The following is a 21,620-nucleotide window of genomic DNA, read 5'->3' on the forward strand; positions in this document are numbered from 1 at the left end:
CGGGGAGGGGGCTGCCGGACTGGCGGCCTGCCCGCCCCGGGCCTCGCAGGGAGGGCGCGTGGTCGCGCCGCCGTCCGCGTATCCCCACGTCGGGTTGGCCCCGCGGCGCACAGCTTGGGGGGTTGGGCCGCCCGAGGCCCCTTCTCGGCCTGGCCGCCGCCCACAGTGACTTCCCTGCCACACGCCGCCTGCTGCCCTGGGAGCAGCCCAGCCCGCGCTGGGCGCCTTCGTCTCCAGGCAGGCCTCCGGAGCAGCACCGTGCCCGCGGAGTGTCTGCCTCCCACACTGCCCTCCCCCTCCCTAGTCAGCCGGCTGATGAGGGGACCTGTGCGCACCTGAGCGCCTCTCACCTCCTCCACCTGTTTTCATATCCTTCCTGCACCTCACCAAGAACGAGTCACCTTGACACTGGAGAGACAGGCCCCCAGAGGGAGGCCATCAGGGCTTCCTTTCCGCAGCTGCGGACCCCCGCGTGGGCCTTGCTTTCTGCGGGTGGCGGCGCACACGGAGGCCTGGCTACAGTCTTGTGCATCTGAGGTCTGCCAGCCTACTGCACTTCTCTGTTCGTTAAAGCCTGAGGCCAGGCAGAGACTTGTGATAGTGATGGCTTGGTTTGGACTGGGTCTTCCGGGCAGGTGGTCAGTCATACAGGCCTTAGTGTGCTTGGTACTTCTAGAACTTCTTCAAGGGCTAAACTCCTCTTGAGATTTGTACTTACCTGAAGTGTTTCTGGGATTTGTAGTCTTTAATGGCTTTTGAGACAGAAGCAGAGGGCTGCTGTGGTCCTGCATCCTGCTTGGACTTCAGGAAGTCATCCTGTCCTGTAGTCTGAGGAGCATTTGGCTGACCTCAGGACTGGCCTTGAGAGCCTCTGCTTGGGTACCAGCTGGGGGCCAGGGATGGCTTATAACCTACTGTCTTCCTTCTGCTTGGTAGCATTTCTGGGGACCACCAGCTGTCTGAGGCTCAGGGACAGAGACGGCTGCTCCAGCTAAAGGTCAGTTCTGATGTACATGGCCTGTTGGCACTGTCTAGGGCATGAGCCGTGGCTCCTCCACCCCCCAAGAGTTTGGCTAGGCCTGTGGCACTCCCACCTCCTCCAAGCCACGAGGCAGGAGTGTTCTTCTGTGACTAGGAACAGGTTCCAAGTGGGGAGGGGACTGGCTCAGCATCCGGAGCCAAAACAGGAATAGAACTGGGAGCTGAGCCTGGAGCAGTCTTGGGCTTTCGGTTCTCTGCATCAACACAGCCAGCATGCCTATGATTTCTGTGCTGGGCAAAATGTTTGTGTGGCAGCGTGAAGGGCCTGGAGGACGATGGACTTGTCAGACAAGTCGCAGAGGTGAGACCAGAGACCCTGGATGTGATCTGGGAGGTGACGGGAAGCGCGGAGCACAGTGCTCGGATGGCGAGAGGAAATTTACTCTGGCTTAGATGTTGGGAACCAGGCTGAAAGGAGAACCATACTGGTGCCAGAGAGGGCATCCGGAGAAGGCTTTAGGACAGGGGGAAATTGGAAAGAAAAAAAAAAAAAAGCAGGCGTTTGTTAGAAAAAAAAATAAAAGAACTGCAGAGTAGCCAACACTGGGGGGAGAAAGAACCAAGGCAGCGGGCGGAGAGAAGGCAGGCAGCTGCCATGCAGGTTGTGGCTGCGATTCAGGGAGAATGTAGTGTGTTTTCTGAAAGGTTTTGGGCAGGCTGAGAATCTGGGAGAAGATTTTGACTTTTACCTGCTTGGGTTTCTCTCTATAGTTTTGATGGCAAAATATTTATAGGAAAAAAATATTTGCAGAGAAGGAAGGTGGCCAGTGGGCTGCCACAAAAAACAGCTGCAGGGTCAAACAGGATGGAGAGGACCCCAGGTGGTCACTGACATTCTGGGAGGTGGGGGAGGGGATGGTAAGAAATGGTGAAGCTGGGCAGCACTGGATGGAAATGAGGATCTTGGCACAAGTGGAGCCCCAGCTGAACAGCCTTTTGCCCACCCCACAGTGGCCTCGGACCCCGCGTGGGCTGTGGAGTGGATTGAACTTCCGCGTGGCCTCTCTCTATCCTCTTTGGGATCTGCTCGGACCCTCCGAGGCTGGAGCCGGTCCTCCCGACCTTCCTCCGTGGACAGCCAGGACTTGCCAGAGGTGCCGGGTCTGGTGTTGGGGGTGGTGGTGGTGCCGCAACCACATACAGGAGCTCTGTGTCCTCCACCCCCGCCTCACCAGCCTGCCTCGGGCTCCCTTTTCCTGCGCGCGGAGGCGCTATCCGGCCGGCGGGCCGCAAGGCCGCCCCCGCACCGGTCTGCTCTGCTCGGCACAGTGCCAGCGGGCGGGCTCGCTCGCGCTTTCGGCGCTGACGTCAACGCATCCCGGGCCGTATCCCGGGAGACCCTGTTGCGTGGTGATGGGTTGCCAGGGAGACATACACCTTTCTCTGGGCCTGGGCCGCAGCTGCGCGGAGAGTCTGCACGGATGGCGGCCGTGGTTGGGGGGAGGAGGAGCAGGGAGGGACAGCGAGACAGGAAACACCCCACAGGTGCTCCTCCCGCCAGGCCTAGCCAGAGGGCTCTGACGGCCAGGTACTAACAGGGAATGACAGGGTGGGTCTGAGGTCAGGAGCTGGCAGAGGCTGCTCTAGTGCTGGATGGGAATGCAACAGAGGGAGCTAAGCAAAACTGGGGAGAAGGGTGTGCCTCCACTCATGGAGGGAAACATCTGCAGGGGGCTCTGTCTAGGAGCCAGGTACAGGATGGAGTTAGGAACACCGGCATGTCAGACTTAATGTCCTGGCATCCAGGGTACCCTCAGGAGCTATAAAAGGGGGTGGGGGTGGGGGGACTGTGGTGAAGGCATTATCAGGAAGTAGCACTGGAGACTGTTAGGGGGCGTTTTGTCAGGTAAGGGTAGCCTTGGCCAAGGGAATGCTGGGCTGTATTTCTGGGTAGAAGGGGAAGGTGAGGAATGGGTAGTATTGGTGGCCAAGGGCAAGGTCTGCAGGAGACAGAGGCCTCCCAGAGTTGGGTTCTTGAGGGCCTGAGTGTGAAGCCTGCATTGATGTCATTGGATGGGCAAGATTTTAGTAGAAACAGGCTGTGATCCACTGCACTCCAGGAAAATTGTTTACCTATAAACCGTGTCTCTGATTTGGCCCATGCATTTTGAGAGATTACTCTGTGTTAGGCACCATGCTAAAACACGGGTGCAGCAGTGATCACAACTGAAACCTTAAATGCCAGCGTCCAGCAGGAAGCAGGAAACACGTGGGCTGTAATCACATACTGCGAATAAGGGCCACAGTCTGGTACGTTGATGTGGGATAGTGATTTGGTGGAGATGACAGAGGGAGAACAGATCACTGGCAGGATGTCCCCAGGGACTTCTGAGGGGTTGATGTTCAGCCCAGCCTGGAAGGATAAGAGAGCCAGCCAGCCATGGGGAGAGGGAGAGAGAATAAATCCACACATGTTTGGGGCTAAGAAAACAGCAGAAAGTGGGTGTTGTTTCACCCGCCTATAATTCCAATACTTGGGAGTTTGAGGCTAGCCTGGGCTACATAATGAGTTCCGGGGCAGCCTGAACTTCATAGTGAGACCCTGTCACCAATAAATAAGCAAATAAAATAAAATTTAAAAATAGCATATAGCAGGATTAGAAGAAGTTGAAGAAAACATGATTTGTGCCAACCTGGGCAGGGGGCATTGAGGGCTCCAGGAGGAGCAGTGGCAGTGGGAGCACTAAAGGCGGCATGTCAGAGGTGTCACTAGGACTTAACATGTTGATATTGGCAGGAGAGGCTTAGGAATAGCTGATGGCAGTGTTGAGGTTTGGAGCCAGGCTGAATTTGAGGCTAGGAACATCCAGAATGTGGCTGTCAAGATGGGAGGCGCCCAGAGGGGAGAGGACATTTAGGAGCCCCTAATGCCGCACCTTCCTCCCTGCTTTCTCTTCCCTCTCCTTAGAGCCCCAGTCCTGACTTCCTGGTGCACCCTCTTTCCCTCTGGGGACTGGGAAGGTGAGGGTTGGTTATCCCTCTCTTCTCTTGGGCCTGCCAATTTGCCACTACTTCCTGCAATAGTACATTGCTGGGATAGCTTCTTGTCCTCCTGTGCTGGCCAGCAGCTCCTAGGGTGAACATCCCTCCCAGGCCTTCTCCCTAGCTTCCCAGTCCCCTGAGACCTGGGGGGAGGGCACTGTGGACATGTGGGAGGGGTGGTCACTGCTGTCAGAGGGCACTCACCTCCTGATCCTGTCACTCAAGGTGAATGTTGGAGACACAGTCGCAATGCTGCCCAAGTCCCGGAGAGCCCTAACCATCCAGGAGATTGCCGCGCTGGCCAGATCTTCCCTGCACGGTATGTGCCTGCTCTCGGGCCTTGCCACTTTGTTCCTTCTCCTCCTGCTTGCACTTGCCTTTTGGGACTGTTTCCTGTGGGTGCTTTCTGCAATCACCTTTTCCAAATGTTGGGATCGCCTTCCTCTCCACTCAGAGGCACACATGGATGCTAACTGTGGCCCACGCATCCATTCCCTTATCAGGCCTTTACCCCATTTCTAGGTATTTCCCAGGTGGTAAAGGACCACGTGACCAAGCCCACGGCCATGGCCCAAGGCCGGGTGGCTCACCTCATTGAGTGGAAGGGCTGGAGCAAGCCCAGTGATTCACCTGCTGCGCTCGAATCGGCTTTTTCGTCTTATTCGGACCTCAGTGAGGGTGAACAGGAGGCTCGCTTTGCAGCAGGTGGGTGGCACAGAGGAGAGAGGGCAGCCACACGCTTGTCACGGGGCTGCTGTCTCTGATCTCACTGTCTTTCCTTACTGTTTTGCAGGCTGAGCCCTTGGCTTAGCTCGGCTCATGAATTCTGTGTACCCCAACAGGAGTGGCTGAGCAGTTTGCCATTGCAGAAGCCAAGCTCCGAGCGTGGTCATCAGTGGATGGCGATGATTCCACAGATGAGTCCTATGATGAGGACTTCCCTGGGGGAACTGAAGCAGGTGAGGGGCTTGCGCCCGAGCTGTAGTGGTATGGGTCTGCCTAGGAGGTCTGAGGCCCTGAGCCGTACCCCAGCATGCCAAGGCCCTTACAGAGGGAGGGTACAGGCAGACGTGGACGTGCAGTGGGAGCAGGCAGCCACACACTGTTGGGAAGTTAGCTGTTGGAAACGAAGTGTGTAGTTCCTTTCCTGCAGGTGCTGAGCATCCAGCCTTGCACGTAAGTGGGCCTTGCGGTCCTCAAAGCAGGTGGGGGGCTCCATGCATCCTCCTGCGTAGCTGTATCTCTGGGAAGGGCTGCAGCACCCTTGCCTTTCCTCCTGATGGCTGTGGCAGGACAGATGAGCCACAGTGTGGTGGCACGACCCCTCACAAGGCACCAGCCCCAAACAAACAGGAAGACGTGCTGGGCCTGGGCTCCCCCTGGGCCACCGGCTGCAGCTCAGCATCCATGTGTTCCAGCCTGTGGGCCCTTCTAGGGGCAGAGTTTGCTGAAGGAACCCTGTGGGGTTGTGCAGCTGTGCTCATCTCTCTTTCATTTTCCTTTGCCCGGCCTGCTCAGCTGGTTTTCTCTGAAGGTTTCTGTGAGGCTTGGGTTCCAGCCTCACAGGACCCCTGCCCCCACATCCTTGCCTTGGAGGATCACCTCTGCTAGCTCCCCGTAAGTCCTAGGCACTAGAGACTGCTGCTGTGCTACAGAGGGCACTGATTTGGATGCCCAAGACCAAGTTGGAACCCCAGTCACAGCGTTTTTGTTTGCTTGAATTCCACGATGACAACATTTAGGCAAGGTTGCTGCTAGCCCCTGTGGAACCTTGGAGCAATTACGGAAAGCCCTCCCCTTTCTCTGGAGGGTTTTGCCTGGGCTGAGAGTGGGCTGAATTGCAGCCCTCTCTCTCACTGCTTTGTGCGGGAGCAACCCACAGAGCCAAATGCAGGGGACTTGCATTGATTACCTGCTTCCTTTGAGCCACGCTTTTTTTTTTTTTTAATTAATTAATTAATTAATTTATTTATTTATTTATTTTGTGTGTGTGTGGCCAGCTCAGCCCACCAGGGGGCGGGGCTGGCTGGCATGTGGTACTGGGGGATTGAACTGCGGTCCCTGTGCTTTGCTTAGCTTAGCTTGTTCTAAGTAGGTGCTTTAGACCACTGAGTCATCTCCCCAGCCCTGAGCCACACTTTTGTTTTCCACAACCCCACGAGTGAGGTAGTATAATTAGGATCCCTAATTCACTACGAAGGGAAGTGAAGCAGCCCAAGTTGGGACTTGCCCAAGACTCCCCTGCCCCCATCTAAGCCCCTAGTCCCAGAGCTCTGGAAAGGATGGAGTGGGGATGGGGCCCTTGGCTTCTTGGTTGGCCACAGGACCCGCAGAGCTGTCATTTCTTTTCCCTCACAGACCTGGCTGGGCAGCTGCCTCTGGGGCCCCACCTCCAGGACCTCTTCACTGGTCGCCGATTCTCCCGGCCTGTGCGCCAGGGCTCCGTGGAGCCTGAGAGCGACTGCTCGCAGACCGTGTCCCCAGACACCCTGTGCTCTAGCCTGTGCAGCCTGGAGGATGGGTTGCTGGGCTCCCCAGCCCGGCTGACCTCCCAGCTGCTGGGTGACGAGCTGCTCCTCGCCAAACTGCCCCCCAGCCGGGAAAGTGCCTTCCGCAGCCTGGGTCCTCTGGAGGCCCAGGACTCGCTCTACAGCTCGCCCCTCACGGAGGCCTGTCTTTCCCCTGCCGAGGAGGAGCTGGACCCTTGCAAGGACTGCCAGCCGCCCTGCCCTCCTCCTGGGGGCAGCTGGGAACGGCAGCGGCAAGCCTCTGACGTGGCCTCTTCTGGGGTGGTATCCTTAGACGAGGATGAGGTGGAGCCTGAGGAACAGTGACCCACATCCTGCCTGTTAATGGCCTGCGCCCCCTGGCCACCACTGGGGGCCAAGCCTGTGTGCCCAGATGTGGGCTCAGGGCGCTTAGCCAGCTCCACAGCTAGAGGGCTCCTGGGAGCACTCACTTCTCCATTGTGTGTTTTGCATGAAAGTGTTTGGAGAGGAGGCAGAGGCCGGGCTGGGGGCGCATGTCCTGCCCCCACGCCTAGGGCTTGCCGGGGTGTGCCCGGGGCCCCTGGGGCATGGCTACAGCTGTGGCACAGTGATGTTCATGTTCTTCAGTCCAAAACTTGCCACATTTCCTCCTCAGATGACGTGAACCCCTGAGGGGTCGTCGTGTCTGGGCTGGGGGGTGAAGTAGGCGGGATCTGTCCGCCTCCTCCCCTCCCCATGCCTCTCTGCTTCTGTCCTGACCTCTGAGTCCATGTGCAGTGCTTGATAGAACCACCTCCCGCTGGGGGGCTGGCTCCTGCCTGCCCGGAGCCCACTGATCGAGCCGTCCCCTACGGGCCCCTGCCCTGCGGGGCTCGTGCTGTGCTTCACTTCATTGTCTCTAAATCTTTTTTCCCAAAGACAGAGGGTTTCTGGTCTGTTCTTTTAGTTGGATCTTCTGTAGGAGGCACTGGGAGGATGAATGTATTTCCTGGCTTCTCCAGGGCTAGGCTGCAAGGTGGAGCCTTGGGTTTCTTCTGAGGTGTGGCTTCGATGTTCTTCTGGAGAGGGCCACAAGGGGGCCACCGGATGGCTGGGAAGTTGTCAGCTGACGCCTGTGCCAGGCCAGAATTGTGCCACTGAGTGACAGTCATGAGGGAGGAAGGAGGGTAGTGTCTTTGTTGGCTGTGGTTACAGTAGTGTTAATGACCAGGCAGTGGTGGCCTATGGCGTTGTGCATTTTGAGGACACTGGACTCTCATTGGCATGGCTGTGGGTGGGATAGGCAGTGGCAGGTAAGCGGACCCAAGGTAAGAACGAGAGTCGGTGGGCACAAGCATTGTATATATAAGTGGCTCATTAGGTGTTTATTTTGTTCTATTTAAGAATTTGTTTTATTAAATTAATATAAAAATCTTTGTAAATCTCTATATACATCTGTTCATTGGCGGTTCCAGTATAAATCCATCTTCGTTCTATTCCTTTCCCCCTCAAAGGGGAGCAGGGGCTACCTGACCTTGCCCCCGTCTCATCTCACTTAGGGCTTGGAAAACTTTCTGCCCTTGGAAAGCTGGGGGGTGGGAGGAGGCTGGCAGGTTTGGACTCCAGGCAGAATGGACTGGGAGCAGCCAGCACCCCAGGCGTGGTCAGAGGGCTGGGCTCTGGCCTCTGGCTGTAGCTGCTTCCTGCTTTTCAGAGGCAGAAACAAGGTGGTGGCCACCCAGGGGGTGTCACTGGCACTTATCGTCACTGTCAGAAGGGCTGCCGTCTCGGGGGAGCCCGTGGCAGGAGCGGGGCCCCCAGAGTGCGTGCACCTCTGTGGTCTCTGTGTCACTGCTGCTGGTGGCACTGTCTCGGAAGCTGGCGAGGGGCGGCCGGACTTTCACCCCCTGGGCTGTGACAGAGCCCTCAATAGCCTTCCGGAGCTGGAAAGACAAAGGGGTCAGATACCTCCACTCGGAGCTCCCTGCCACCCTTCTTTCCCCAGGGGGACAGGACATAAGCTTCCCCACATTTCTGGATGCAGAAATGGTAGCTACTGGGATCTTACCTCCTTTAGGGTAACAATTCCAATGAGCCTGCCAATGCTGGTGACGTAAGCATGGTCCACTCCCAGGAGTGAGAAGATGGTGTGAGTCTGTAGGGTGTAGAGGAAACAGTGGGCTTGATTCGTGGGGACAGCCCCAAGTCACAGCCATGGAGCCTAGGACAAGGTGGGGGCGGGGCAGAGTGGGTGGCACAGGTCGCTGAGGGGGGAGGACTGTACTGCTGGGAGGAAAATTATAGAAGGTAGCTGTGCCCCTAAGCTTGGGAACTTAGCAGAAGTCCTTGTGTTGCCTGTGCTGGGGGTCACCCTCATTCTCCTGTTTTTCTTTGAAGCCTCCTGCAAGCTTCTGAACCAAGGGTTCAAAAATGGTCAGACAACTCCTCTTGTGCGTAAGTGGATTTTCTTAGACCAGATGTCTTGAAAATGGCTCTCCTGACTCAGCAGTTCCTGTAATTCGGGCCTCAAGTTTATCTCACTGTGCCCGGTTTACTTGTAAGCCTCCTGGCTTAGGTTGAATCAAGATGGGCAGTAATAACCAGCGTCTTGAGTTCTGATTGCTCAGAGCTCATTTAAATTGACGTAACACTTTTTTTTGGCAGTAGTGAGGACTGAACCCAGTGAGAGCTACTTCCTCAGTGCCCGCCCAAGGATTGAAATCCCTGGCCCCTCCTTTTTTTTGTTTTGAGACAGGGTCTCAGTTGCCCAGGCTGGCTTCAAACTTGAGATTCACATCCCTTAGCCACCCAAGTAGCTGGGCTTAGAGGCTGTGCTACCACGCTCTGCTGTGCTCTTTTTTTTCTTTTTTGAGGCTGGGTCTTGCCATAGTCCAGACTGGCCTTGAACTCACTGTGTTCACTCTGGCTACTGAGTGGAGGATCTGGCCTATAATTTATGCAGATCCTCCTGCCTCAGCCTTGTGAGTGCTGGGATTACGGGTAGGCACCACTACACCTGGGCTTTGCCTTTATCTTCTTATGGCCAAATAATCCATCTCATCATCACCCAAGAAGCCTATTAAGTAGGCTCTTTCCATTTTCCTTTAAGTCCTCATGCAGGTGAGCACCTTCCAGGTGACATGCCTTTTAGGTTTGCAACCACATGTCCGTGGCAGTTAGTGCGGCTCATTGGTGGACTTCTCAGTGTCCCGGCTGTTCTCCTGACTCGGCCTTCCTACCCTTGTCACCAGGACAGGGCTGCGACAACAGAATGGAGTATCCTGCTTTCTGCCTCTCTCCACAGCAGCTTGGCCTGGCCTTCCTATGTGTTCTAAATGTAAGCTGTGCCCAGGCTCCCTGGAATGGCCCTGGACCCTTCCTAAGGCTCCCCAGCCTGGCCTTTCAGCCTCAGATTTAGCATTGTACCTCAGCTTTCAGACTCACTGAATCATCTCTTCCTGAAAATACCCATTGCTTCCACAGCCTTGCCCTCTACGTCACCTTTTATAAAGGCCCCACTGGGGGCTGGAGAGATGGCTCAGTGGTCTAAAGCACCTACTTGGAACAAGCTTGACAAAGCACAGGGACCACGGTTTGATCCCCAGCACCACATGCCAGCCAGCTCCGCCCCCTGGTGGGCTGAGCTGGCCATACACACACACACACACACACACACACACACACACACACACACTAAATAAATAAATGTTAAAAAATAAAAAAAATAAAGGCCCCACGGTTTGTGGCCCCGTCTAGGCGGCAGTAGGAATCTCTGACATGGATTTGACCCTTACTTTGGGCTAGGCTTACTGTGTTTTCCATGTCCTAACTCTTGGTTTTTAGGTGATCCAGAGAGATATAACCCACGTATTGAAGGAAGCACAAAGAAGCTAAGAATTCGTCCAGGTTACACAGCTAGCTCTCGGCAGGTGGAGTGAGGCCTGGGCTTGGCCAGTCCAGTCCTCCACCGGTGGCCCCAACAAGTGAGGGCCCTGGCAGCCCCGGAGCAGCAGCTGCAGGGGTCCTGAGAGTCTCCACTGTGTTCTCTCCTCTCCCCTCACGTTATTCCCCTGCTGCTCTTAACTGGGCTACTACTTACCCCTCTCTCAGGCCTGCCAGGACATTTTGAATTCTGATCTTTTATGTTATCATTCCAGTTCTTTGTACTTTTGTGAATCAGTTGCTCAAAGGCTGCTTCTCTTCCTCTGATTTTTAAGTTTGTAACAAACACCTACTTTGTTCTTTTTCATTGTAATTTAATTAGACACCAGGAAGCCCATTGGAGGGCCTAAATTTCTTGGGTTTGGGAACAGTGAACCAAGAGCAAAGGGACAGCATGGCCTTCAGAAAGAATCCTAGGAGCAGAGCCAGATCTGGGTTCTGGGCCTGCCTGCACAAAACTGACTCAGGCAAGGGAGCTCCTCGCTGTGTGCCTCGGTTTTCTTAGGTGCTAAGATGGCTAAGACCACAGGTTTTTGAGTCAGTGGGCTGGCCCAGTTCTGCTTCTCCCTGGCTGTGTGACCTTAAGAAACTTGCGTAACTTCTCTGATGGAATGCCACAATATCTACGTATAGGGTGGTGGTAAGGTTTAAATTTTTTTTTTTTAATTTTATTTATTTATTTGTGTGTGTGTGTGTGTGTGTGTGTGTGTGTGTGTGTGTCCAGCTCAGCCCACCAGGGTACGTGGCTGGCTGGCACCTGGTGCTGGGGGTTGAACCACAGTCCCTGTGCTTTGCTTAGCTTGTTCTAAGTAGGTGCTTTAGACCACTGAGCCATCTCACCAGCCCTGTAAGGTTTAAATTTCATGTGAAGAGATTAGCACAGTGCCTGGCACAGAGCAAGCACTTGAAAATCTCATTACTGTCATCATTTTGAATTCTGAGGATGAACGTGATCGATCACCGTGGAAATGCTTTAGAAGTTTTAGGAAGAAAGCCTTTGGATAAAACCTAGTTTAAAAAAATTTATGTATTTTGTACAGGGTCTTACTATGCAGCTCTGACTCACAGTGATCCTCCTGTCTCAGCCTCCTCAGCGTTGGGATTACAGACGTGCACCACCACGCCTGCTGGTGGCAGCTCAGTGCACCCAGGGGCAAGGCTGGCTCTGAATGTTGTACCGGGGACAAACCCAGTCCCTGTGCTTGCCTAAGCAGGCACTTAGTCTGCTGAGGTATCTCACTGGCCTGGATACAGTCTAATTTACTGCCCTTGTCCTATCTGCTTTTTCTTGCAACTTTGCTGCAAGAACACTTTGGTTTGTTTTTCTCTTTGATGATACCAAGGACTGGACCCAGGAAGTGCTGAGCTATATCTCCAGCCCTTTCCTTTCTTATGTTTTTGAGACAGGGTCTCGCTATATAGCTCTGTCTGGTCTCAGACTCCAAGTAACCCTCCTGCCTCAGCCTTCAGATTGCCAGCATACCTGGCCTCAAACTTGTGTTTCTCCTGCCTCAGCCTCCAGAGTCATCCAGGATCTAAGGGGTTTACCTAAAGGTTAGCATGCTCCTTTACTGCAGTTTGCTCTTGTGGTTCTCTTCTGCTCTAAAGTGGGCTTGTGATGCCATGCTGGGTCTTAGGGACGGCCACCTGAGTTGTAGGCCTTGGGAATAGACATCCCTCACTGTCCCCTCTTCTCCATGTCCCTTGCCCCCCTCAAAAGGCTTGCACTTTAAACCTGTCAAAAACTTAGCTAAGGGCTGGGGACATTGCTCAGTGGTGGAGGCCTGGGTTTGCTTCCTGGGGTGGGGGCTAAACTTCCCCTTGCCTTTGCTGAGTGGACCTGTATCCCCTGCCCTCACTCACCCTGACACCAGGTGCCTGCCAGTGCCAGCTCTTCTGTCACGGGAGCCTCAGAAACTGCTCCCTAGAGAGCCTGCCTTCCTCTGGCGCCTGCCTCACCCACCAGTGACCTGTCTGCAGCCGGTTCGCCTTTCTGCTGAGCTATCTTCCTGAATGCTCCCCAGCTTTCCTCTGGCCCACATTCAGTCAGACTTTCTGGGGTCTGACATTCCAAGCCCCCCACAGGGTGTTTCTCATCTTTGTTTATCTCTTCTCTGCAGTCTCCTCCCCCCTACTTGGCTGTTTGTTAGCTTGTTTATTAGATTTTCTTATCCTGCCCAATTCTCACCCGGTTCCTTCAGCGTGGGTGTATCAGCCTTGTTGGGCTCTGGCAGCCTCCTGCCTAGCTCTGACCCTGTCTTGGCCTTCTGGCTTTGGCCCAGTTCAAGCCCTGCCTTTGTTGCTGCTTCGGTCCACAGTTCCCTGGGGACGAGGCTGAGCTGAGCAAAACTGATGCCTGGCTCTCCCACCAGGGAACAGGACAAGGCTGAGGGGTGCTAGCTCCCAGCCCCCCATCATCCAAAGCGGACTCTTTGGAAAACATCTTCCCACAGAGCCTGCTCTCATACCCTCCTGACTAGCCTGACTCCAAACTGTGGGCATGGGCCAGATCCCAACCCTTCCCAGCCCCGCCCGCTGCCAGTTCTACCTTGTGCAAAGAGGTCCGCTCCACCAGCTGGAAGGGGGCAGGATCAATTTTGCAGTCGCTGAAGTTGACAGGTTCATCTAGCTGTTGTTCCTCCCACTCCAGAATCTGAGGGTGAGGGAGACGGTACTGAAAGCTGCGGTCTCCCTGAAGGCTGCTCTGTCTTTTTCCCTACCCATGGTCCCTCCCCTCAGCCCAGATGATGACTGCACACACCCGGAAGAAACAGGGGCCAGAGTCCAGCGGCACCTTACCTGCTCTGGGCTCATCTCGCCTTCCAGGTCCGAGTCCTTCTAGGAAGGAGTAACAGGAAGTTGGGTGTCTCCCCCCATCCCTTGGGCTCTGGGGTGTTTGCCTAGCCTATACCCCTGCCCTCCTGAGCTGCAGGAAGAGAGGGTGTACGTACCGCCAGGGAGATTCGGACCCGCTTCAGTTTGCGCTTTTCACAGGAGTCTGGCTTCTCCAACTTTGTCAGAGCCAAAGCAGGAACAAGAGGAGTTGAGGTTACAGGGACAAGAGAGCAGAAGCGGTGGAGGCTGGAAGGGCCCAGGCTGACAGCTAGGCTGGCAGAGGGCAATAGAAGGGGCAGGCACTGCAGGGCAATGTGGAGAGGACTCCATGGGAGGTAACAACGGAGCTGGGGGCAAAGCAGGCCAGGGAGGTCAGCTGCAACCACTCACCTCTGTAGTGGCCTCCGGCGGTGGGCTGCCGCAGAAGAGGCTTCTGAGGGCGATGCCTGCTGACTCCGCATTGCCTGTGTCCCCAAACACAGGGCCCCAGAGGGTAATGTCATCTTTGGAGTAGAGGGCCGGGGAGATGGCAGAGGCAGGGGCATCCCAGTGTTACCCCTGGCCCAGCTGGGTAGCCCCTTCCAACTGGGTGGGCTTCTGCCTACAGCCCCCAGCGGCCTTGCTTGACTGTGTCTGGGATGGGGAGCCAGGCTCACCTGTAGAACTTTCCCCGACCTTGGTGGCATTGCTGGGCCCCCTCTTGAGAGCAGGCTTCAGGGGCTTATGCGGCTCTCCCCGGGCTGGGGGAAAGCCCGAGTCTTCTGTATTCACCTGCAGAGGCAGGAAGAGGCCGGGAGGCTCCGGCCTCAGACCACCCTCTACACTGTCTATATAACCACACTTCTGGAGTGGGGGTGGCTGTGTCCCCTCACCTGGAAGCGGACAGAGGTCTCGGGACTGGGGAGACCATCCTGATCTGATGGTGGTGACATCTGGGCCTTTCTGCACTCCTGCATGTGCTGCCGTCGTCGGGCTGTGCTGAGCTGGGCCCCCAACAATGCCACTACCTGTGAGCGCTCGATGGAGCCCAGCAGGATCATGGACTCTGGAGAGAGCAGGTGGAAGGGCAGAAGCTGGGATGAGGCCTCCGCCCTCGGCCTGCTCTGGCACCTGGAGTGGGGCCGTGGACAGAAAGCACACAGAGGGAGAACAAGGAGACCATCCTCCATTCCCTGCCCCTTCCTGACAGGTGACCTGGGAGATGCCCAGAGAAACAAGGACCCCTCCTGGCCTCACCAGGGGACTCCACTAGAGCCAGCATCCGGCCCTTGGTCCTGTGCAGTGCCAACCGCAGGTCCCGAAAGGTGCAGTTGAGGGCCACATAGGGAACATCTCGAACCATGATATCCTCCACTCGCACTCGGTACTGCCTGGGGGTAGAGTGGGTCCTCAGCCTGTGGTTAGCTGAGAATGGCCCAGAGCACCACCATGCTAGTGCCAAGAAGATTCCAGATTCCCAGGAGACAGGGACTAAGGCCAAGGGCCAATAAGTGTTCCCCACTCCTTTTGCCAGTCAGGCCAGCTACACCACCTCCAGGAAAAAGGTATCTGACCAGGGAGGAAGGGAGGCTGGTCTGCCAGCTTTCCACGTGCAGAACCTTGCTGGGGTGGCGTGGGGACCCTCCTGCCCTTTTGCCCTCTTCCCCCCCTTGCCACCCAGCCCCCGTACTGGTGGCGGCCCCAGCCCAGCTCAGGCAGGTAGGGCAGCTTCTTGATCCGGATGATGCTGTCATAGAGGGAGGGCTGCAGGCTCTGGGCAACAGCGTTGGCCAGGATAACAGCGATCATGACAGGCAGGATGTGGGCGATCTGGCCGGTGAGCTCGAACACGATCACAGCCGTGGACACCGTGTGTGTCACTGCTCCTGCCAGTGCAGCCGCCCCTGGGAATAGCTCCTCTCAGCCTCTTTGGGATGCCCAGACCCTGGACATCCTTCCGCTGGGAGGGGAGGCAGGGCCTGTGGGTCCCTTAGGGCTGCCTCAAATGGTCCTTAGGCTTGGGGCTCTGCATCTGCCAGCAGGGGGCACCAGAGGCTTTAGGGTCTGTGGTTGATCCTAGGGGTCTTCCAGGGCAGATGCAGATTGGGGGTGTTACTGGGGGTGTGTTTGCCTAGCAGATTTAAGATGCTAGGTTTGAGCCCTAACATCGCAAAACAGACTCACACGTATTTGGGTACGCACCAACCACTGCATAGCCCCCAGGCACAATCCGGTAGGTGCTACCGTCAGTGTGAATTCCATCTGGGAACCAGGCAGCCATGCTTTCACCCACCAGGCGCCCAAATGCTGCTCCTTCAGGAAGGGGGGTGGGAAGAGAACAAGGTAGTGGAGGGGGGGATGAGGGGCACTAGGAAGAGAGAGGGTCAGAGGGTGGGGGGGGGCCGATGCGTCATTCAGCGTAGGGGCAACCCTGCGGGGTGGGGTTTTGGGATGGGGTTGGCCCGAAACCCACTCCTAGGCAGAGAGGGGGTAACCGGGAGGTGGCCCAAGGGTCAGAGGACAGAGGCTGGGGTGACAAATGAAAACTCACCAATGACAAAGACAGGCATGAAAGCCCCACAGGGCACAGGGATGGTGGTGGCCAGGGCAGACATCCAGAACTGCAGGTAGGAGGTGACTCAGACAAGCTCCCCATGGGGCAGCTACCTTGCGTGTGGGCAGGTGCATTCCCCAGCTACCCCAGAATCCCCAGAGGTGAGGGAGAGAGGAAGGACTCTGAAACCAGCTGGTGTGGGCTCAACTCCTCACACGCTATCTAGCTATGTGACTTTTGGACCACAACTTAACCTCATGCTTTTTCTCCTAACATTGCTGTGAGGCCCAGAAGAATAAATACATAGCCCGTGTTAGTAGGTAGTGCCTTGTACAGCCCAAGTACTGTGAATGATACACACAGAGGAAGAGCCTCACCTTCATGAGAATAAAGATGACCAGGGTGAGGAAGACATTGGCACGTGGTGGGTTCCAGGCCTGTGAGGTGCTGGGTGGTTCTAGCTCCTCCTCGAGGCCTTGGCGGACCCACGTCCGGTTGTCAAACAGCGTAACCAGTGTCTCTTTCTGTGAGAGCTGAGGTGAATAGGTGCTTCAGGTTGGGGCACAAAGCATGCTGTGGTGGGAACCCCATAATCCTCTGGGCACATGGCCCAAGAAGGAATGCATCTGAGGGAAAGGGCACATTTCTGTTTTGCCTGGGGTTACCTGTCCCGCCATGAACTGTCCAAAGCCAGGGGGGAAGGTCAAAGTGGAGATAAGCAGGGTCACCAGCGCCGGGAAAAGCAGGCGTCTAGAGATGGGGGTTCACAGCATCAGACAGGGGCGGCATCTCCTAGGGACTGGTGACAGGCTGGGTGCCTCCCACACCTCAGGGCTGAGGTCAGAGTAGAGCTTGGGTTGCCTGTGCTGTTCTCGACATGCAGGGCGCAAGCATGATGGTGGACCCAACTATGAGCAGAGGTGGAGAACCTGAAGGCCTGTATGCTGCATCCTGAAGCCGTACGTAGGCAGCAGCAGTGGGAGACTGCCTAGCAGCCCCTACCCTGTCCTGGACACTGGACAACTGAACTGTCGCTCCGCCCTCCACCCACAGAGGCCCTAGCTGACAGGTGCACTGTGTGGTGGTGTGGATGTCTCCTTCTCCCTCTCCAGCGCCTCAGAGGAAGCTGGGGTCACTTCAGAAGTGTCTGCAGGTGCCACAGCGAGAAGGCTCTTGGCTATGTTTTCCTTCCTGGACATCAGTTCCTGTGGAAGTCAATTCTCAGGCCTCCCTACTCCTGGTCTTCTGGGTCATAACTGAGAGAGCTGTGTTCCAGATATTAAAAGTCTCCTCTACTCTTCATGGGACATGGGGTAAACTGAGGCTCACACATTTTCCAGGGAGCATTGCTACTTGGGCCAGCCTGGAGGACCTGAAAAAGCCTGTCTTGGATCCTAAATGCCTCTGTGAGTGACTCAAAATTCAAAAGTGTCAAATTTTCAGGTAGTTCATATCTACACCACTAGCTGACTTCTCAGGGCAGTACATGTTTTTGTTGGTTCCTGATACTGGGAGCTTTCACACAGATCTCATTCCCAGCTATTTTTTAAATTTTTTAACGTTGAAACAGTCTCACTAAGTCACTAAACTGCTCAAGCTGGGCTCCAACTTGTGATCCTCCTGCCTCAGCCTCCCAGCGTGCTGGGTGACAGGTCTTGTCACTAAGCCTGGGTGAGTCCCTGTCTTTGACTGGCTCATTACCTCGCCCCTCGGTGTCCATTCACCCACTGTGGCCCTCATGTAAGCCCAAGCAGCCTTTGGAGAAGACCAGCCAACTCACTTCCTCATGAGGAAGCGATTGATGGTTTTCTGCTTCCTCATCACCTGGACAATCTTCCGGTTGAGGTAGACAAAGAGGGCTCCCCCGAAGCCACTAGCAATACTGGGGAGGGAAGAAGCGGAGGGTAGAAGAGCATTTTCCCAAGGGAGCTTCCTAACTGTCCCATGCTCCACACCTCTGGCTCCTCACCCAATGACAGCAAAGGCCGGCAGCTCCTGAAGGTCAAAGGGAAAGTCCAGCCGGAAGCGGGTTTTGAAAAGAGCAGTGATGGTCTCTGTGGGGAAGAGTAGCAGGGACGCACATCAGCCTTATAGGTCCCTCTCCGGGCCCTCTTCAGGTGTCCTCATCTCTCAGGCGCATCCCACCTTCATCCCGGTTCCAGACAGCCAGGACCCGGAAGATGAAGGCACTGAAGGTGGCAGCGAAGAAGCCCCGCCAGTAGTTCCGCACCGCGAAGAAAGTGGAGGTGACCTCGATGCTGAACAGGACGCCTATGAGGGGCCAGGCGAGAGCACAGCACCACCTGAGATGCAGAGGCCAGGGTGGCAGAAGAGAGGCCAAGGACAGGGCCCAGGCTGGGCACTGTGCCCACTAGAGCCCTGCCTACCTCCAATGGGTGCTGCAAAGCAGCAGCCCACTCCCACGGCGCAGGCAGCGGCCAGCATCTCTGTGTTCCGGGATTCGTTCTGGTAGAGAGGGGTGGTAGCAATGAAGGCCTGGGCTCAGCAGCCCGGGGGGCTCCCTCCCCTCCCCCAGGTTCCCCTTACCTCGTAGATCCCCCCAAAGAGGGAGAGGAACTTGCTCAGGAGGGAGGCACACATGCTTGCGATATGCACGAAAGGGCCCTGGCGGATGGGGGCCGGTGAACAGAGCCAGGGCCTGGCCTTGACCTTGGCCTGGCCTCTTCTCCCCACTGGGAGGCACCCGCCACTCCCCCAGCCCAGTTACCTCTTTGCCCAAGGGCATGCCACTGCCCAGTGCACAGGTCAGCCCAATGACCTTAGCCACGAAGGTCTTGAGGGTGAGGTATTCTTTTAGCACCACTCCCCGCAAGATGGTCTTCATTTCGGGGATGCCAGACCCTGGAATGGGGCAATGGCCGGAGAGTCACTGGATGGACTCTGTGGAGGAGGCCCAGCCACTTGCTGCCCTCCCTTGCTCCTGTCATACCCACAGCCTGAGGGGCCAGGATCTGTGTGAATCCAGCTGAGAAAGTGATAAGGACCACAGGGTAGGTGACCCAGGCCAGGTACTGGAGCAAGATGTTAGTGTTCAAGCCCTGAGACATCCACTGCTGAGCTGTGGGAAGATGACATCGTGCTGGGCCCTCGACGCACATAGCCGCTCCCTGCCTGGCCACAGGGCAGCCTGATATGCCTAGTGGTTACTGGGAACATGGCCCAGAGTCCAGGCAGGTGGAGGGGAAGGGGGCCTAGAAGGGCCAAGCCCACTGTGGTTGAGAGGGTAAGGAGGAGGGTGGATGCTGTGGCCTTTGGGAATGGCAGTGATTGTATCTGAAGATGGGCAGTCAGACTGGCAGGGGAAGGGGATGGTGACCAAGCAGCCAAGACACCTCAGTGGCTGAGGCACAGAGGAAACCAGTTGGTTGTCCCCAGCCCTGCCCCAGACAGTGCAAGCCCTCACCCTGCAGACAGACAGCAATGGCATAGTCCATGGCCCAGCTGACCAACGCCATGAGGAGCCCCAGCAGGACCAGGAAGATCCAGTCTTCGCCAACTCTGGACACTAGGAATTTGTGGCAGCGCACAGAGCAGACTGGGGGCAGGGAAGATGAAGGAGGAGGCTGGCACCCAAGGGCGCCCACCCAGCCATGCCCCCCAGCCCAGTGCCGACCCAGGTCTCACTGCGGCATGGAGCACAACGACTCTGTCCATATTCCAAGAGCTCTGGGGGTGCCCGAGGGGAGGGGGGCCCCTTCCAGGGCTCAGGCCCTCCCAGACGAATCCGAGCAGCTTCCTCTTTGGCAAAGGCCCCAAGTTCCTGAGTATAGCGGCCATACATCTGGAGCAAAGGGGCAGTGGGGTCATTAGTGAATATGTGTGTGTGTGACGGGCTCCTGGGGCCTGGAGTCCCCTTTTCTCAGCCCCCAATTTGTAGACCCCAGGAACCCACAGTTCCCACTCTGGCTTTCAGTGTGGGAACAATGCACATTGCATACTGTGGGGGCCGTCCTGGCCAGTGATGGGGATAGCTGAGGTATGGGACATAGCTCTGGGGGCGGCGGAATAATTGGTTCTCTTCTCCCAGTCTCAAGGGGAGGAGGACACTGAGGAGGAATGGGCGGGAAAAACCCCAGAGGAGGAGAAGATGGAAGGACCTAAGCACAGCTGAAAAGTGGGAGGGAAGGTCAAATAAGGGATGGTCAAGGGCGGGCGGGCACAATAAGAGCCTGGTGGAGCTGAGGGCAGCAGAGTTGGGCCTCGGAGCAGGCGCGGCCCCAATCCTTATCACGTTCCTGCTGGGCCTCTGGCCTGTGACCAACTCTGCTGTACCCCTGCCACCCACCCTAATCCCCTTGTCCTCATTTCCTCCCACCCCCCAGCCTGCCAGCCAGCTGCAGTGGAAAGGTAGCCCTTGCTCTGAAGCGGCAGACCGGGGGACACCAGAGGCTGCATATGGCAAGGCTGCAACTGATGCTGGGGTGAAGGGACAGAGCCCAGGCCCTGTGGCCAGACCTGCCAAGCTGGGTGTGTGTTGGGGGGTGGGGAGGAGTAGATTCCGCCACCACCCGCAGAGCTTCGGGACACAAAGGGCCCCTGTTGGGGCTGGGCTGGGGGGGGAGGGACAGATAGAGACACAGAGAGAGCAAGAGACAAGAGAGAAGTGGAGAGAGGAACTAGAGAGGAGGAAAGAGAAGAAGGAGGGAAAGATGAGAGGAGACGCAGCAGAGAGGAAGAAAGGAGCAGGGCATACAGAAACAGTATGGGACAGGAGGTGACAGGAAAACAAAGAGCACAGGGGCAGAGGGCCCAGGGAGAGGGCCTGACCCTGGCAGCTCATCCGGAGGTCTGTGGGAAGGAGATGGAGGCTGCCACGGCTCCCAGTCATCCCACCCCTCCAATCACACTTTGGGATTGGACACTTGGGCACCTCCCCTACTGGGTTACAGCCCAGGCCCTCTTCTCCTGGAGAGGTTCCCTCCCTGCCACCTTCCTGGGCAAATTCCAGCCAAGCTGATAAAAAGGAGTCACAGGGTCCACTGCTTTCCCTAGGCCTTGGGTCCCCCACCCCAGTGACACAAGAAGGATCAAACAGCTTCTCAAATATTAAGTAACAGGGTGGCCATGAGTCAGCTCAGGACCCAGGACCCCTGCTCCTAATGAGGTCAAGGGACAACCTGGGGTGGGTGGGAGTTGCGTACCCAGAGCCAGCGTGGACAAAGGTCCCAACCCCACACCCAGTTCTGCTTCCACCATCCTCCCTAAAGCTCCTGTTGCCCAAGGTGGCCAGTGGTCTGAGCCGGCAGGGTTCACTGAGGCAGGAGCTGGGGCTGGGTTCTGATCATTGCCTACTTGCTCCTGATTCTGTGCCCGGCACAAGCTGTGTCCATGGCCGAAACACTGGGAATATGGGATATGGAGACGGCAGAGCGGAGAAAGTTCACGGGTGTGAATGGAGCTGGGGCAGGGGAGCAGGGCGCTGAGACTTGAGCTCAGGTAGTGGGAGGAGGAGCAAAAAAGCGTGTACGCAGGGAGTGACTGAGGGGAAGGGAAGGGGCGACAGCACCCGGTTTCAGTGTCCTTCGCAGGCCCCAGCTTCAGCTGGAAACCTGCAAGCAGCTTTTCAACCCCTTGGCGCTGCAGCCTGTCGGACTCCCGAGGCTCAGCTACCCCAGTTTGGAAGGCTGAGGCGGGGATGGGGAGGCTCCCAGCCCTTGCGCCTACTGTGGTGAGGCGGAGCTGCGGGCCGGGTGCACGTCTCGGCTGCACTTACCAGGGTCTGCTCGTACTGCAGCGCCCGCGGCCCCATGCCTTCTCCCGCTGCCGCCGCCGAGGCCGCCATCTCCGCGCGCTGCCCT

The 21,620-nt window shown here is 56.6% G+C and overlaps 2 protein-coding genes across 6 annotated transcripts in view; one reads left to right on the forward strand and one right to left on the reverse strand.

Moving 5' to 3' along the window:
• The window catches only part of Fam131a (family with sequence similarity 131 member A), an 8,342-nt gene extending 417 nt beyond the window's left edge, over positions 1–7,925 (forward strand). Inside the window, exons 2-7 of one of the 3 annotated variants that reach the window (XM_023700679.1) lie at positions 937–997; positions 1,993–2,135; positions 4,249–4,342; positions 4,546–4,728; positions 4,866–4,982; positions 6,382–7,925. In XM_023700679.1, the coding sequence (XP_023556447.1) occupies positions 4,273–4,342; positions 4,546–4,728; positions 4,866–4,982; positions 6,382–6,857 (846 nt within the window). In that variant the 5' untranslated portion in view covers positions 937–997; positions 1,993–2,135; positions 4,249–4,272 and the 3' untranslated portion in view covers positions 6,858–7,925. Of the gene's footprint in view, positions 1–936; positions 998–1,193; positions 1,343–1,992; positions 2,136–4,248; positions 4,343–4,545; positions 4,729–4,865; positions 4,983–6,381 lie in introns of those variants that run through there. The other 2 variants (XM_004640739.2, XM_023700680.1) reach the window with 2 other exon arrangements.
• A 93-nt stretch (positions 7,926–8,018) lies between these two features.
• Clcn2 (chloride voltage-gated channel 2) lies at positions 8,019–21,614 on the reverse strand. 3 transcript variants are annotated; one of them, XM_023700677.1, is made up of 24 exons: positions 21,536–21,614; positions 19,447–19,603; positions 19,226–19,357; positions 18,752–18,880; positions 18,530–18,663; positions 18,349–18,426; positions 18,189–18,267; positions 17,947–18,072; positions 17,771–17,855; positions 17,582–17,683; positions 16,467–16,551; positions 16,179–16,334; positions 15,799–15,868; positions 15,450–15,560; positions 14,938–15,151; positions 14,505–14,638; positions 14,141–14,313; positions 13,925–14,039; positions 13,659–13,732; positions 13,385–13,444; positions 13,233–13,268; positions 12,982–13,086; positions 8,560–8,646; positions 8,019–8,434 (listed from the first exon to the last, which is right to left on the reverse strand). In XM_023700677.1, the coding sequence occupies exons 1-24, from the start codon at positions 21,602–21,604 to the stop codon at positions 8,240–8,242; spliced, it is 2,706 nt and encodes a 901-aa protein (XP_023556445.1). In that variant the 5' UTR covers positions 21,605–21,614; the 3' UTR covers positions 8,019–8,239. The 3 variants fall into 3 exon arrangements, with proteins under 3 accessions (XP_023556445.1, XP_004640793.1, XP_023556446.1); XM_004640736.3 differs by having other exon boundaries at positions 13,233–13,271; XM_023700678.1 differs by lacking the exon at positions 17,947–18,072 and having other exon boundaries at positions 13,233–13,271.
• Between the last annotated feature and the right edge of the window lie 6 nt (positions 21,615–21,620).

This window comes from Octodon degus, unplaced genomic scaffold, assembly GCF_000260255.1.
Source record: "Octodon degus isolate 3935 unplaced genomic scaffold, OctDeg1.0 scaffold00126, whole genome shotgun sequence".
Taxonomy (NCBI): Eukaryota; Metazoa; Chordata; class Mammalia; order Rodentia; family Octodontidae; genus Octodon; species Octodon degus.

Coding starts and splice junctions, on each gene's coding strand:
- Clcn2 (XM_004640736.3), bottom strand. CDS start 21,604: ATGGCGGCCTCGGCGGCGGCAGCGGGAGAAGGCATGGGGCCGCGGGCG. Junction 18,881..19,225: donor CATTGCTGTCTGTCTGCAGG/GTGAGGGCTTGC, acceptor ATCTTCCCACAG/CTCAGCAGTGGATGTCTCAG. Junction 15,152..15,449: donor TGGGGGCTATGCAGTGGTTG/GTGCGTACCCAA, acceptor AGCTATTCCCAG/GGGCGGCTGCACTGGCAGGA.